This window comes from Tympanuchus pallidicinctus, unplaced genomic scaffold (genome assembly GCF_026119805.1).
Source record: "Tympanuchus pallidicinctus isolate F22 unplaced genomic scaffold, pur_lepc_1.0 scaffold1, whole genome shotgun sequence".
Classification (NCBI taxonomy): domain Eukaryota; kingdom Metazoa; phylum Chordata; class Aves; order Galliformes; family Phasianidae; genus Tympanuchus; species Tympanuchus pallidicinctus.
The window spans coordinates 23,138,240-23,151,106 of record NW_026294618.1 but is presented as its reverse complement, the minus strand read 5'-3'; the positions used below and the strand labels follow the sequence as shown (position 1 = coordinate 23,151,106).

At 41.3% G+C, this 12,867-nt stretch overlaps 1 protein-coding gene across 1 annotated transcript in view; it reads right to left on the bottom strand.

The window, feature by feature from the left end:
• The window catches only part of HCRTR2 (hypocretin receptor 2), a 32,290-nt gene extending 21,440 nt beyond the window's left edge, over window positions 1-10,850 (bottom strand). Inside the window, exon 1 of the mRNA XM_052677077.1 lies at window positions 10,622-10,850. Coding sequence (XP_052533037.1) covers window positions 10,622-10,850 — 229 coding nt within the window. The remainder of the gene's footprint in view (window positions 1-10,621) is intronic.
• Window positions 10,851-12,867: the final 2,017 nt, after the last annotated feature.

Genomic DNA, 12,867 nt, shown 5'->3' with positions numbered 1-12,867 from the left:
CTTCTTTTCAGTGGTTCTGACTTGGTTTGGCCTGGTTCCATGACTAAATGAGGTAGGGGGACTCACACCGAGATGGGTCTAAAAGCAAAACAGCAGCAGTGAGATAAGGGAGGAAAGTAATTAACTAAATTTGATAGTGGAATGTGAGATGACACAATATAATACAATATAATTTGAATTGAAGTTACAAATGAAATACATTGAGATTATTGATTTATTGAGATTGATTGAATCATGGTTTTGTAAAATCAAGCCAAATTCCCGCTGCAAAGCACTTTTCTGCCCTTAGAAGTGTATCCCACAGTATTCAATTCTTATATTATTTTCTTCCTGATACTGAATTTCTGTTTTTTGTTGGATATTTTATTTTATTTTTATTTTTTTGGCTGTGGCCCTAGATATGCGAAAGGCAAGACTTATAAATCAAAAGCTCAAAGTATAAATATAAATTGTATTTACTGCTCATTTGGGTGATTTCAGTTATCTACTGAAGTAACTACTTATCTATCACAGTAAGATAATTATAACTATCCAGAGCTTCATTAATTATTGCTACATGGGATTACTAAAATTATCATAGGATCATAGGATGATGACAATTATAACAGACATTATGACAATGCAGATTCAGTCAGCATGTAACAGAGGAGATAATCCACAAAGTTAACTAATGCAAGTTCCATTTCACTGACAACAAGCTACGCCAGAAATCAATTCATTGCATGTTGCACGTTGTGTTCAGCGCTTTCTACAACTGTCAGCAAACAAAACCTCAAAGGGCTAAAAAGAAAATGAATAATTTTCATCTCTGAAGTAAGGGAAGTAAAGCACAGAACAAAAGTTGTCGAAGGCCATACGGTAAAACAGACATGGGATAAAAATATTAGACTCCTAATTCACAGCTCTGTGCTGAGCCTTCCAGATCACAATAGCTTAACTAAGATGGAATTTAGATGAACTTCAGTACTTGCTGCTCCTCAGGGAAATAAAAAGGACTGTGTTTCTTGCTACTTAGCAAGGCAGGAGTGCACAGGAGGCAAAACCAGTACAAAGAAAGTAAGTCTGAATTCCTTTGAATTCTAATTTACAGGGTCAAGAGACTCCCGAAAGGTGAAAAAAACAATAATTTACAAACAGACAAATGAAAGATAATTTCTGTATGTTTATGTGTTTACCTGTCTGAACTCATGCTTTCTTAGCTGCACCGCTTATTTTTCATTCTTTGTGTGATTTAATTAGCATGCTTACATACTACCTTATTAATTAGGAAGTCTCCCAGAGACTTATTCCCTGACTCTATTAAAAAACAAAACAAGCACACAAACAAAAAAAGATATGGTTAAGAAAGACTCTTACAGAAGCCTTTGAAAATAAAGGATTTTAAAACGTTTCCCCCCATCCATTGCCCTCTGCTGGCTGAAGCACTGCATTCACCCTGCTCACACACTGGCAGTGTTTTCCTTCAGTGCCAGGCTAAACAGGACTGTAAGCATTTGATTCAAGATCTCCGAACAGGGCAGTATGGTATAAGTGACAGCAAGTAAATTCAATATATTTCTCCTAGACTGGCTGTCTTTCTAAGTCTACCGCTTGGTCCAAGCTTGTTCAGTTGCCCTGGATGTCAGCCTCACAGCCACACCAGTAATCTAGCAGATCACAGAGAAAAGGTCTCTGTAGGATGTTAAAAAAAATATTATTTTACGAGAGTGCAAAGTAGTCAGACTATGCCATTGAATATATTAGAAGTAATAAAGTATCCTAGCAAAATAATTTTGTATGCTCTCTACTCTCATCCCATTCATCTCAAATAGTTCAACAGAGAAGTGAAGCCATGAAGATCCTGTGCAAACCCTACAGGAACATGCCAGACAAAGATGTCTCACTGAAGTACAACATCTGCCTACACAGAGGGAATGACAGACATCAGCAGCTTTCTTGCTGACCTGGAGAAGATAAGCAGTGATGAAAAAGGTAGGAACACTTCTCAACTGGAAGTGGATTTTGCCAAGGAGTACTCCAAAATCATGAAAGATGAGGCTAGCACCAGTCTTTCTAAGAAAAAAATGGGAGACACCACAGACTGAATGGATTTCCTATTTAGTTAGAGCATCCTATGGTGGCCCAAACTGAGATTTTCAGTAGATCTATGAACCAGTGAAAACACTGAATAAGCTTTGAATAAGTTCAAACCTTTTACTCAGCCCTGGATATTCCCAGCTATGAATGGGAGAGAGAAAGGTGGGAGAACATGCATAAACATGGGCAGTGAAGAAGAGAAGCTCACAAGCTCAATAAGAAATGGAGAGATAAACTGAGAAAATTTCTCCTGTATTGTGCTCCCAGACTGAGAGGACACCGTGCTGGAACTTAACTACCTGCATTATTTATTTGAATAATTTCTGTATTTTAGTTTTTATTTTATAAAATGATTAAGGGTTCCAGCTAGTAACTTTTCCACAAACAAAAATAAGCAAGCAGATGCTTTTGTGTTGTTTTGTTGGTTTTCTTTTCCCCACCACCAGACTCAAAAGAAGAGCTTTAACCAAAATAACTGCTGTTCTTGCCTCAGCCACACAGTGTCAGTGAAAGACTGCAAACTAGCTCGAGTTGTCGGGCAGGCAAGGCTTGGGAAAATTTGTTGAGGTTTTCCCCATTGAGGACATTCTGCTCTAACGAAGTTTTTATCAGCACTCACACTTCAAGCATCCCTCGTCCATCCCCCAAAGGCTCACAGGAGAGTATCCAGAAGGACTAAACAGAACAATTAAAAGTAGAGTTAAAATTTAAGAAAGATACTAAGTTCATTGAGAAAATTCATATACCTCATAGTCCTGAGGATAAGACAATGTGGTGAGGGTTTTAGATTGTTTTTTTTTCATGTTCAAATTGAATCCCTGTTGGTTTTGTGCCCCAGGGCATTTTAATTAGAGACTGTAATTCCACCTATTCAGTGAGCATAGCTCATTGTATCTGAAGATAAATATGAAAACAGTACAGAGGCTCCAGCTGGTATATAAGGCAGCTGCTTGCCTCCTGGAAGAATTACAATGTCTTGAGCATATTAAACATTATGCAGATCTCCTTCCATTGGTGAATAGCCAGTTCAGCTGTCAATATATGCCTTACAGAAGACCTAAATTAATTTCCTAACACTCTAGAAGTCCTATCAACCACATTTAATGGGTCATTCTCCAACTAGACTTCTTGATCTAAATAAAAACGTAATTTCTGCAAACAGCAATACATGACCTTTCCTTAGATGATTAAAGGCACAATGTCTTGTCTCATTTTTTTCTTTTTTTTTTTTGTAATAAATTCCACCTGAGTATAAATAAAATGTTATATCTTTGCCTCCACTATGCTGAGCTTCAATGGCTTTAGTTCACTTTAGAAACTCATTATCACAATCATTTGACTAAAAATAAAGCCACAAAGAAGTTACATGGTTATAAACAGTAGCCATCAAAATTTGATCCTTCACATGGATTTCTGGTGGTCCTCTGTGCAGCCAGGAGTTTGACTCAATGAACCAGCTGGGTCCCTTCCAACTTAGGATATTCTATGATTCTATGAAATCTCTCCCTTGTTCTTTTACATGTTATGACATTACGTACTGTGCCTCAAAGCCTCAGTGGTGGAGTGTCTATCATCATGATCACGCTGAAATGAAGGCTGAGTAGATAAGCTACAAAATGAGATTCTTCCAGAGCTCCTGTAGAAACAAATGAATGTATACTGTTCAGTTAGAAAAATCTATCACTGAAATTACTTTCATTATGTTCTATTCCTGATTGAGAATTCTTCTGCTTTAACGTAAGTGTAGAAAAATTTGGTGCCTAAATCCAAGCTTATTTTGTTTATTTTAGGAAAGCTTTCTAAGAGTCTTTCAATAACTTCATTGAAAATCTTGATTAAGGGGTGCAAAGCACTGTAAGTAAATTGAAGAAGATATATAATTAGGGTTTTTTTAAACCAGCAGTGAGAACAAAAGATCTAAAACAAAGAGATTTCTGCTGTGAATAGGAAGATGATATCTAGTGCCTGTGCTGTCAGTCTCTTATCCACTATTAAGCTCTGAACTCAAACATTTTTTCATTTTTTTTTTGACCACTCGCCCTATCAAAAGAAAAAAAAGAAAAAGAAAAAAAGAAAAAAGAGTCTAATACAAGATTAGGGCTACATTGAAAAAGTAATAGAAAGAGTAATACAAAAACAGATACTTCTGATACAGTGGCTATTGTAATGAAAATATTGAAAATATTCCTACAGTTGGTAACAATGCTCAGCAGAGAAGAACTATCCTTGAATACATTAATTGGAAGCAGAATAGATGGATTATGTTCTAGGCTGCACCTACAAAGGAATTACATACCCTGTATGTAAGGTGACAGCTTCTCCTCACAGGACAGACTAGACACCCATCAACAAATCACCGAAGCATGACAAAAGGAGCAAGTGTTAGGTGTGCAGCCCATGTATCACAGATAAACAAGTCTAGATGTGCTGTTTCCTTTGCATTTTCTTTTTTTTCTCACAGGAGTCTAGGAAACACTGGAACAATAAGACATATAGCTGAATAGCAATGGAAAAATGTAATTGTAAGACATTTTCTTTGTTGTCAACCTGGTTGAAATGTACTATTGTCTCCCACAGAATGAGAGTCTACATTAAAACAAACAAACAGACAAAAACATATACATTGCACAGTTAGCAGCAATGTAACTTTTGAGGTGTTTTCTAGCTACCAAGTTCTCTATTCGACTCTGGCTTTTAAAAGGAATTATAAGCTGGAGTTGCTGGCTGTCCATTTCTGTATTTTACATATTGCCTCATTATTACAATGCAAGAGAAGAACATAAGAACTAAATTCTGCTTGCTGGAAGCTTATCTGTACAAATTACAATTGGGAGTAATAGCGCAATCATCTAATTGGCACGGAATTCATTTTCTACCTCAGTCACATTACATAATCTTGGGCAATTAACGGTCTAATGGAATGTGAGTTTTTACTGGAAGGTCAGCTACACTATGCAAATAGTCTGCCAAATATATTAGTTTTGATCAATTCTGGATGAAGCAGAAATTATCTTCACACAATTTCCAGAGTTCACTAAATGGATTAACGCAGACTGATCAGTTTTAAATTGCCCCACCACACACAAAGATGCGTTTATACATATTTGTCTACCCATAGTAATGATAAAAAACTACAAAATCCTGACACACCTCATGTTAGAGATGGAAGGACCTTTAATGTAGCTGTCATAGTGCACATAATATTATGATAAAAAATTTCACACTTCACTATGAATCAAATTTGAACCTATGTGGCTTGGAAAAATCAAAGAGAGCTCCAGAGCTGAAAATCTCGGCAACTTTTGAATTATATATTTCAAAATGCATCTGTCATCATAAAATGGAATTGCATTAGGAAAACTGGGGGAAAGGTGTGTTAGTCCCTGTTCAGCTCCTGGTAGACTGGGCTTTACTGTTTCTGGAAGTCTTGTAGGGCTGGATAGAGGCTGAAGAGCTATGATGAGTTATTTTCCTTCTTCCATATGTATATGACTCTTTCAAAACCTCACTCATCAACATTGGGCAACATACCCTGACGCCCTATAACTCTCAAGACTGCAGCTGTTTTTCGACTAAATAGGAGATTTAGTCTTCAGATCTACCAGACTTACAGCTATGAGAACGTAAGATTAAATTAGATGAGTTTTTCTAGAAGTGTTCCACATGTTTATCAGGAGGACATCTTGAAAGCAAAAATGACAAAATAACAACAACAACAACAACAAAAAAGCAATAATAATGTTTGCTATTTGCTTCCTAGGCAATCTGTCAAATGCATGTGAGTATGGGAATTCTGACTACTGACTGATAGTTTGTTCTTCTGCAGGAGCTGCTGAAATATCCAGCACTTAAGTCAAAGCTTATGGCATATCAAATAATATCAGATAGGAGATATTTCATCAGCAGTGCTGTAGAAAGCAGTTGCTGGATGGCAGACGAGTCTTAAAGTTTTACTTTCTAAAATGTTCTTATAGTTCCAAAAGTATAAAAACAAACAAACAAACAAACAAAACAAAACAAAACAAAACAAAAAACCACAAGACTATGAAGAACAGCTATGAATAAAACATGATATGGGAGCCCATATGAAAAGGAATACAATTTTTGTTTCTTTTTCAGTACCTTTTGATGGTTTCTGACCATTGAGACTAGGTACTTTCCCAATTTTTCTGATTCCAATACTCCTCCTTTGTCATCAAATGAGTTTACAGTGGAATTATTGTTTTGTATTCTAGTCCGCATCAGAAGGGTGGCCAGCAGGGAGAGGGAGTTGATTGTCCCCTTCTACTTAGCCCTCGTGAGGCCCCATCTGATGTACTGCATCCAGACCTGGGGCTCCCAAACAAGAAGAATGTAGAAGTGTTGGAGCTGGTCCATAGGAGAACCACAAAAATGTCAGAGGGCTGGAGTACCTATCCGTGAAGAAAGGCTGAGGGAGTAGGACTTGTTTATCTTGCAGTATAGAAAGCTCCAGAGAGAGCACCTCACAGCCTTCCAGTACTTGAAGGGAGCTTATAAGCAGGAAAGGGATTGACTTTACAAGGGGTGATAGGACAAGGGGGAAAGCATTTAAATGAATAGAGAGGAGACATAGGTTAGATGTTGGCAGAAAATTCCTTACTCAGAGGGTGGTGAAGAAACAGGTTGTCCAGACTAGGAGTGGATATCAGCCTGCCCTAGTGGGTGGCAACTCTGGCCATGGCAGGAGAATTGGAACTAGATGATCTTTAAAGTCCCTTCCAACCTAAGCCATTCTATGATTCTGTAATTTTATGAAAATTGTGGCTTCATTTGCAGGAAAAAAAAAAAAAACATGGTTCATCCAGTTCTGCCAACACATGCATGTATGCATAGATCTCAGTATTCTCTAGATACCTGGGTAGTGATAACAGAGCAATTGCTGAGACATTTGCTAGCATCGAATAGACTATTGATAGCATCGACTTGAAGTTTGTTTTTAAAACCATACATTCGATTTTTCTTCTACACTCAGAAAAAAAAAAAAAAAACAACAGTTCTAAAAATCAAATAATAGTAAGTAAACATCAAATGAATGCTGCTGAGTTTATGAATCAGACTGTGAATTTTTTGAGGAAAGGACAACAGTTGGGTTCTGTACAAATGTTGCCATAACATGGCAGAAGAGATTATTATGAAAGATGGTAAATAATAGAACTATCCAGAGAAGACTAGTTTTCTGTCAATTAGGCAGGATTTCATTCTAAGTTGGAAAGATAAACAAATATCACTTAGTTCCATGAATAAATAAGGTTTCTGAGGCCTCTGGCTGATGTTCTGCATGGTCTCCAACCCACAGAAGCCAGCAGTGCTGAAGAGCTTCAAGCTGGGTGAAGGCAAGTAGCTCAGGCCCTCAGCCCTTGCCAGCTGCAGGGAGACTGCCAAGAGAGCCAGCAACCCAGTTGTCAAGACACTAGAAGGCTGCTTGTGTTGTGTCCTTTCTTTAAACATATCAAGTGATCTCTGCTGTACCATTTGGTTTTGATGAGTGTATGCTCCCTAAGGGAAAACATTTCACTAGAAAAGTTCTGACCTACTTGAATAAATGCATTAAATGAGAACCATTCCCATTCTTTGTCTGTGTAATTGCAGTTGAATCTGTGGAGCTGGACATTACTTATTTATCCCTCTTAGCCTTATTCCAGTTTTTAACTGCTGCAACTACTTCATGAGGAATCTTTGTGCTAGTAACCAGAGACCTCCATGCATCTTAAATATATCTTTCCTTCTTTATTTTCCTGCATTTCTATTTCAATAATTGTTTTTAAATAAAGAAGTAGACAATTAGTTCAAAGTCGACTGTTAAGAAGTCCCTTGGCTTCCCCTCGCTTTGCAAAGAAGTTGTAATTTTGTTTCTGCGTATGGTAAGAGAATGCTTTGGTCTTATATGAAAAACAGAAAGTCCTCACCCTCAGTGACTGTTCTGCTTTTGCTGATAAATCATGTCTAAATGAAAAAGAAAATAGAGCAAAACATATTGATGTTATCACCATGATTTCAGTTTATCTAAATGTTTTAAAACCTTCAAATTTGTTCCTTTTTAGTGGCTTCCAGTGAAATCTCTGGTGAGCAGCTAGAGTGGGCACACACAAGAATTACTGATATGAAGAACTTGAATGCTGTAATCAAACCTGCGTTCAAACACAGAGGCTTGCCTAGGCCTTTCATTTTAGCTGGTTGGTGCAGCAGTTTGGACAGAGTATGTCAACACTCCTAATTAAACTGGCAGCTAAATAGCAGTGCAGACCTTGCTGTATGCTACTATTAGCAGGACAACTCCTTCAGAGCAGATCAGCCAAAAGCCCAGTAAATGTCAATCAAAGTTCAGGCTTTCTACCTTGGCTGTTAATTAAGTGTCAGAATGCTTAAATTTGGTTCATTACTAATATCTAAGGGTTGTGCTATGCTTTCCACTTGCACAAATGTCGTTCTGAGAGTACAATGAGTGACCTAATTCTATATGAATACACAATTGAAAACGACAACCAGATTTTCAAAGGACTTTCCTGTATTTCAAAGTGCTGAGTGAAACATGGGCAAATGGAAGCAAAACTCTGACTTCTCATCTCACACTAGTCCAAATGCATTAGTCAAATCTAAGCAGAGGCTGCATCATTAAGGATGACATGATGAAGCACTAAAACTTTACTATACTCTACCAAAACACTGCTAGCCATTTAAACCACATCTGGTTTACTTTGAGAAGGTCCAAGACTAAATCACAGATTAACCCTATGTAAGAATTTTTCATGGAGGAATTTTCTGGAGATTCATCATTCTCAGACTTTCACCGCTAATTGAATAAACAAGGTTTCACAAAAATGTGTTTGCAAGACCACATCAATTTCTGCCCTCAACAACACATGAGCCTGCAATCAGTTTTCTTGCATAAAGATGAGACAGTATTCAGCTAATGAACACCTGCACCTGCAGATCCCAATAAGTTGGCAGTGAACAGGGGCAGCATTTTGGAAGGGTGAGGTCTGTGTGATGCATAAAGGTTTGGAGGCTTGGATAGAAGCAATCCTGTCGAAGGACAGGTGGGTGGACAGCTAAATGCCAGCTTTCATCCCAGGCACAAAGATAAGGTAGGCACGACAGGGAGGAACACCGATATTGCTTCTGTTTGCAAGTGAAAAGAGAGGAAATCTTTTCTTCTCTTCCTTCGGGGGGAGGGGGAGGGAGGGAGAGGGGAGAGGAGGGGAAGTAAACAGGATGAGAGCTCCGGTAGCCGAAGATCTGACCTTGAATATTGAAAGGCTAGAGGACAGCCTGTTTACAGAATGAGTAGATTGGGACTGCTAAACACAGACAGTTCTAAAAGCTGTCCTCTTTCAGGATCAGACGGAAGGCACTTTTCTTTCTAGTACAAAGCACAGGCTCTGTGCGAAGGCAGCTGTCTTATACTGTGACCATAGAGCAGCAGTCCAGCATGCACTCTGCTACACAGCCTTTGTGGTGAAGGCTCCAAGTGTTGCCCAACGTACACGCTCGGTGTTTATCGGCAGCTCCAGACAAAAATAGCACAGTTAGACTATCGAAAGAAAAAAAGAGCCGTGCAGAACGCTGTCTTTGGCTGAAGCTTTATTTGCATCGTGCCTCGGGAAGCCTGGAGCGCCGGCAGAGCGCATGACGCGCTGAAATTCATGAATGAAGGGCCCACATGGCAGGGCTGGGCGCTAGTGAGCCGCTCCGTTCATGAGAATGTCAGTTATGGGAATGAAAAATGCAAATGGCCGTGGCTCCGCTGGAGCTGATTCTCACGGCGTACTCCGCTCCCTATGCGCACGTTCATTCACAAAGACGTAATTTTTCGCGCTCAACGCGTTCCGACGAGCGCAGGGACCCCCGCGGCCATCTCCCCCGCGCCGAGGCGAGGGCGGCTGTCACGGCTCGTTCATAGCTGGAGCTGGGGACGAGGAGCAGAGCAGAGCCGCTGCCCCCCGGCCCTCATACCGCCCCCGCCCGTCCCCGTCAGCGGCGCCCGCGGGAAGCGGCGAAGTCCCCCGCCGCCTCCCACCCGGGTGCGTGGGAGCGGAGAGGGGGCGGGAGAGCGGCAGGAAGGAGCCCGCCCCCGCCGCCGGGGCTGCGAGAGAGCCGCCGACCGCCGACCTGAGGGCGGACGGCAGCCCCGGCCCCTCGCCGCGGGGCGAGGTCCCGCGGCCGCTCCCCGGCGTCCGTCACCCCGAGGCCGTTCCCCCGTGCCTCTCCTTTAGAAAACGCGCGTCTCTCACGGACAGCCGTTAGAAAATGCCCGCGTTTGTGATTTCCAGCCCGGGGAACGAGGGCAACCGGTTGAGAGGCGGAGCCGCCGGCGGGGTGCGTTGTTTCAGCACCTCACCCCGCGGACAGCGACGGAGCCCGCGGCGGCTCTACCCGGGCTGCCTCGCCGAGCTCCGAGCTCCGACCCGCCCCGGTGACCGCAGCCCCTTCCCCGCAGCCCGGTTCCCCGAGGTTTGCAACGGGGAGAGGTGGAATCTGCCCGAGAGTGAAGGCAGGTTGGGCAAACTTCGGAAGCCAGACTCACCCAGCACGTTCCCGACGAGAGCCACGATGAACACGACGATGTATCCGGCGATCAGCGCCCATTCGTATTCCTTGGGATGCAAATACTCCTTCCAGAGGTAGCGCAGGAACTCCTCATCGTCGTAATCGGCGGATGGAGTTAAAAAAGGCTCCCTCGTTTCGTTCAGCTCTGGAGAGGATGTCCAGTTCCTGCACGGAGGCGAAGCATCCTCGGGCTGAGTCCCGGACATCCCTGGTGGTGATCCGGGGGGCTGGAGGAACCCTCTCAGCGCTCCACAGCTCTCTCCCGCCCCTCCATTGAGACTTGTGATTGCCAGTGCCAAGCGGGGTGTGGGGAGAAAATGACGCGGGAACTTCGGGAACCAATGCCGGACCAGGTTGGGGCTTCGAGGCGGCCCCACACGCCCGGTTGCCTTTCCCCGAGCGGGCAGGGTGCGCAGCCTCCGCGGCCGCGGGGAAACGCATCCAGACGGTTGCATCCCTCTCTTCTGACTCCACTGCTTCACTTTTCAGCTCTCCCGTGTTTGGACGTGAAAGGGCATCTGTTGGAAATACCTGCAGGTGAAAGGACGTGAATTCGACGTGCTGCTGCACAGGAGACACAGGATGAAGGGAGCCATTCAAAATGAGACATTCGTGTCTCTTTGTGAAAGTTGTGTGACTCCACTTCTAATGAATAAACTTAACACAGAGCCAGATGTTCATGAACACTTAGCTCTAGTGGGCACTGGCTAAAACAGATGAATGGGAAAGTCTCAGCCAATATAAGCACCATTTCTACTATGAAATGACATGTCTCACTCAGTTCAATGTCTATATGCATCTCCAGAAGAATGTGAGTCTGCTTTGACTGTACTTCCAACACATAAACTTAAGAGAGAGCCAGATATTCATAAACACTGCAGTGCTTAGCTCTAGACAGTGCTTTAGCTTCCTGCATCCTTCGTAAGCATACAGCATTCCCTACTGCCTTCAAAGTCTAATCCAGCATTCTTCTACCTGGTGTTGCCTTTGGGCACCTATTTCTATAGACTTGCTCTCTTTGATGTAGTTTTATTTCCATAAAATAAAGGAAAAATATCCCTTTTCTATCCACAGGGAAGTTACATGAACCTTTTAGGACAAATATATTAAAGAATGAGATATACTTGGATATAGAGGTAAGATCAACACCTCGCATAAACTAGAAAAGTAGATATTGCAGACCTCGTAAATAAAGATTGGACACTCCTAACTAGTGAAAACAGCTGGGGTTATATCACTAAGTGTGCTGGGTTGAGTGCTGGGAAGAGATTTAAGGTCTCTTGAGAATGTGGAAATGCAGGTGTACTTGGTGCACAGAAAGAGATGTTTACAGAGTTTCTCATGGTCTTCACAGCTGACATGGCCATTTGGTGATCAGTAGAAGGAAGCCACACACATTCTTCAGCTTGTTTCATATATTAAAATGTTGATCCATAATTTCAATGTTTGCTTCCAAGTAGCCGTGAAGCAGTGTTTTTGTTTTGGTTTTGGTTTTTTTTGGACTGAGTTCTTCTTTCTTCCTCTCTCACCAGTAGTAAGGAATTGAACTAAAAAGACACAGATATTAAGAAACAACATGGTTTTGATGAAAAATATATCCTAGAGTTCTTTTTTTTTTTTCCCTAACTAGATTATGAGTTTGATTGATAAAGGCATAAATGACCGATTATACACAAAATCTGCACACAAATCTGCACAAATGTGCTATTCCTAGAGTGCTGTAAGACATTTGCTTTTACTGGTACATTACATTTTGATCAAGTAGACTATATAATAAAAAAATGATGCGCCACACATTATAAAGGTTAATAACTCCCTAACAAACAGATTCCAGAATGAAACAGTAAACAGAGCCATCCCTGAGCTCATGTATTTCTGCTGTCAGTTCTGGGTTCTGTTGCACTCATCAGTGAATGACCTTCCAGAAGTTGGCAAATTATCAAAAAATTGAGATAATCAGCTACACACAGCACCATCATGATTCTGTAGCCAGAAAGCTTTGTGTTATAACTGATAGTAAAAATAAGTATACCTGTAGAAACAGATGAAGATACATAGAAATATGAGAGAAACTCAACTGAGCTAGAATATGCTTCAGCCACAAAAATCTGCTACTGGGGAAATACTTCTCAAAGTGAGTCATTTTAGTAGTATATTTTAAAATCAAGATTGAATGCTTTTCTAAAAGATAAGTGCCAGCTGAAATGGGAATTAATTCAGAAA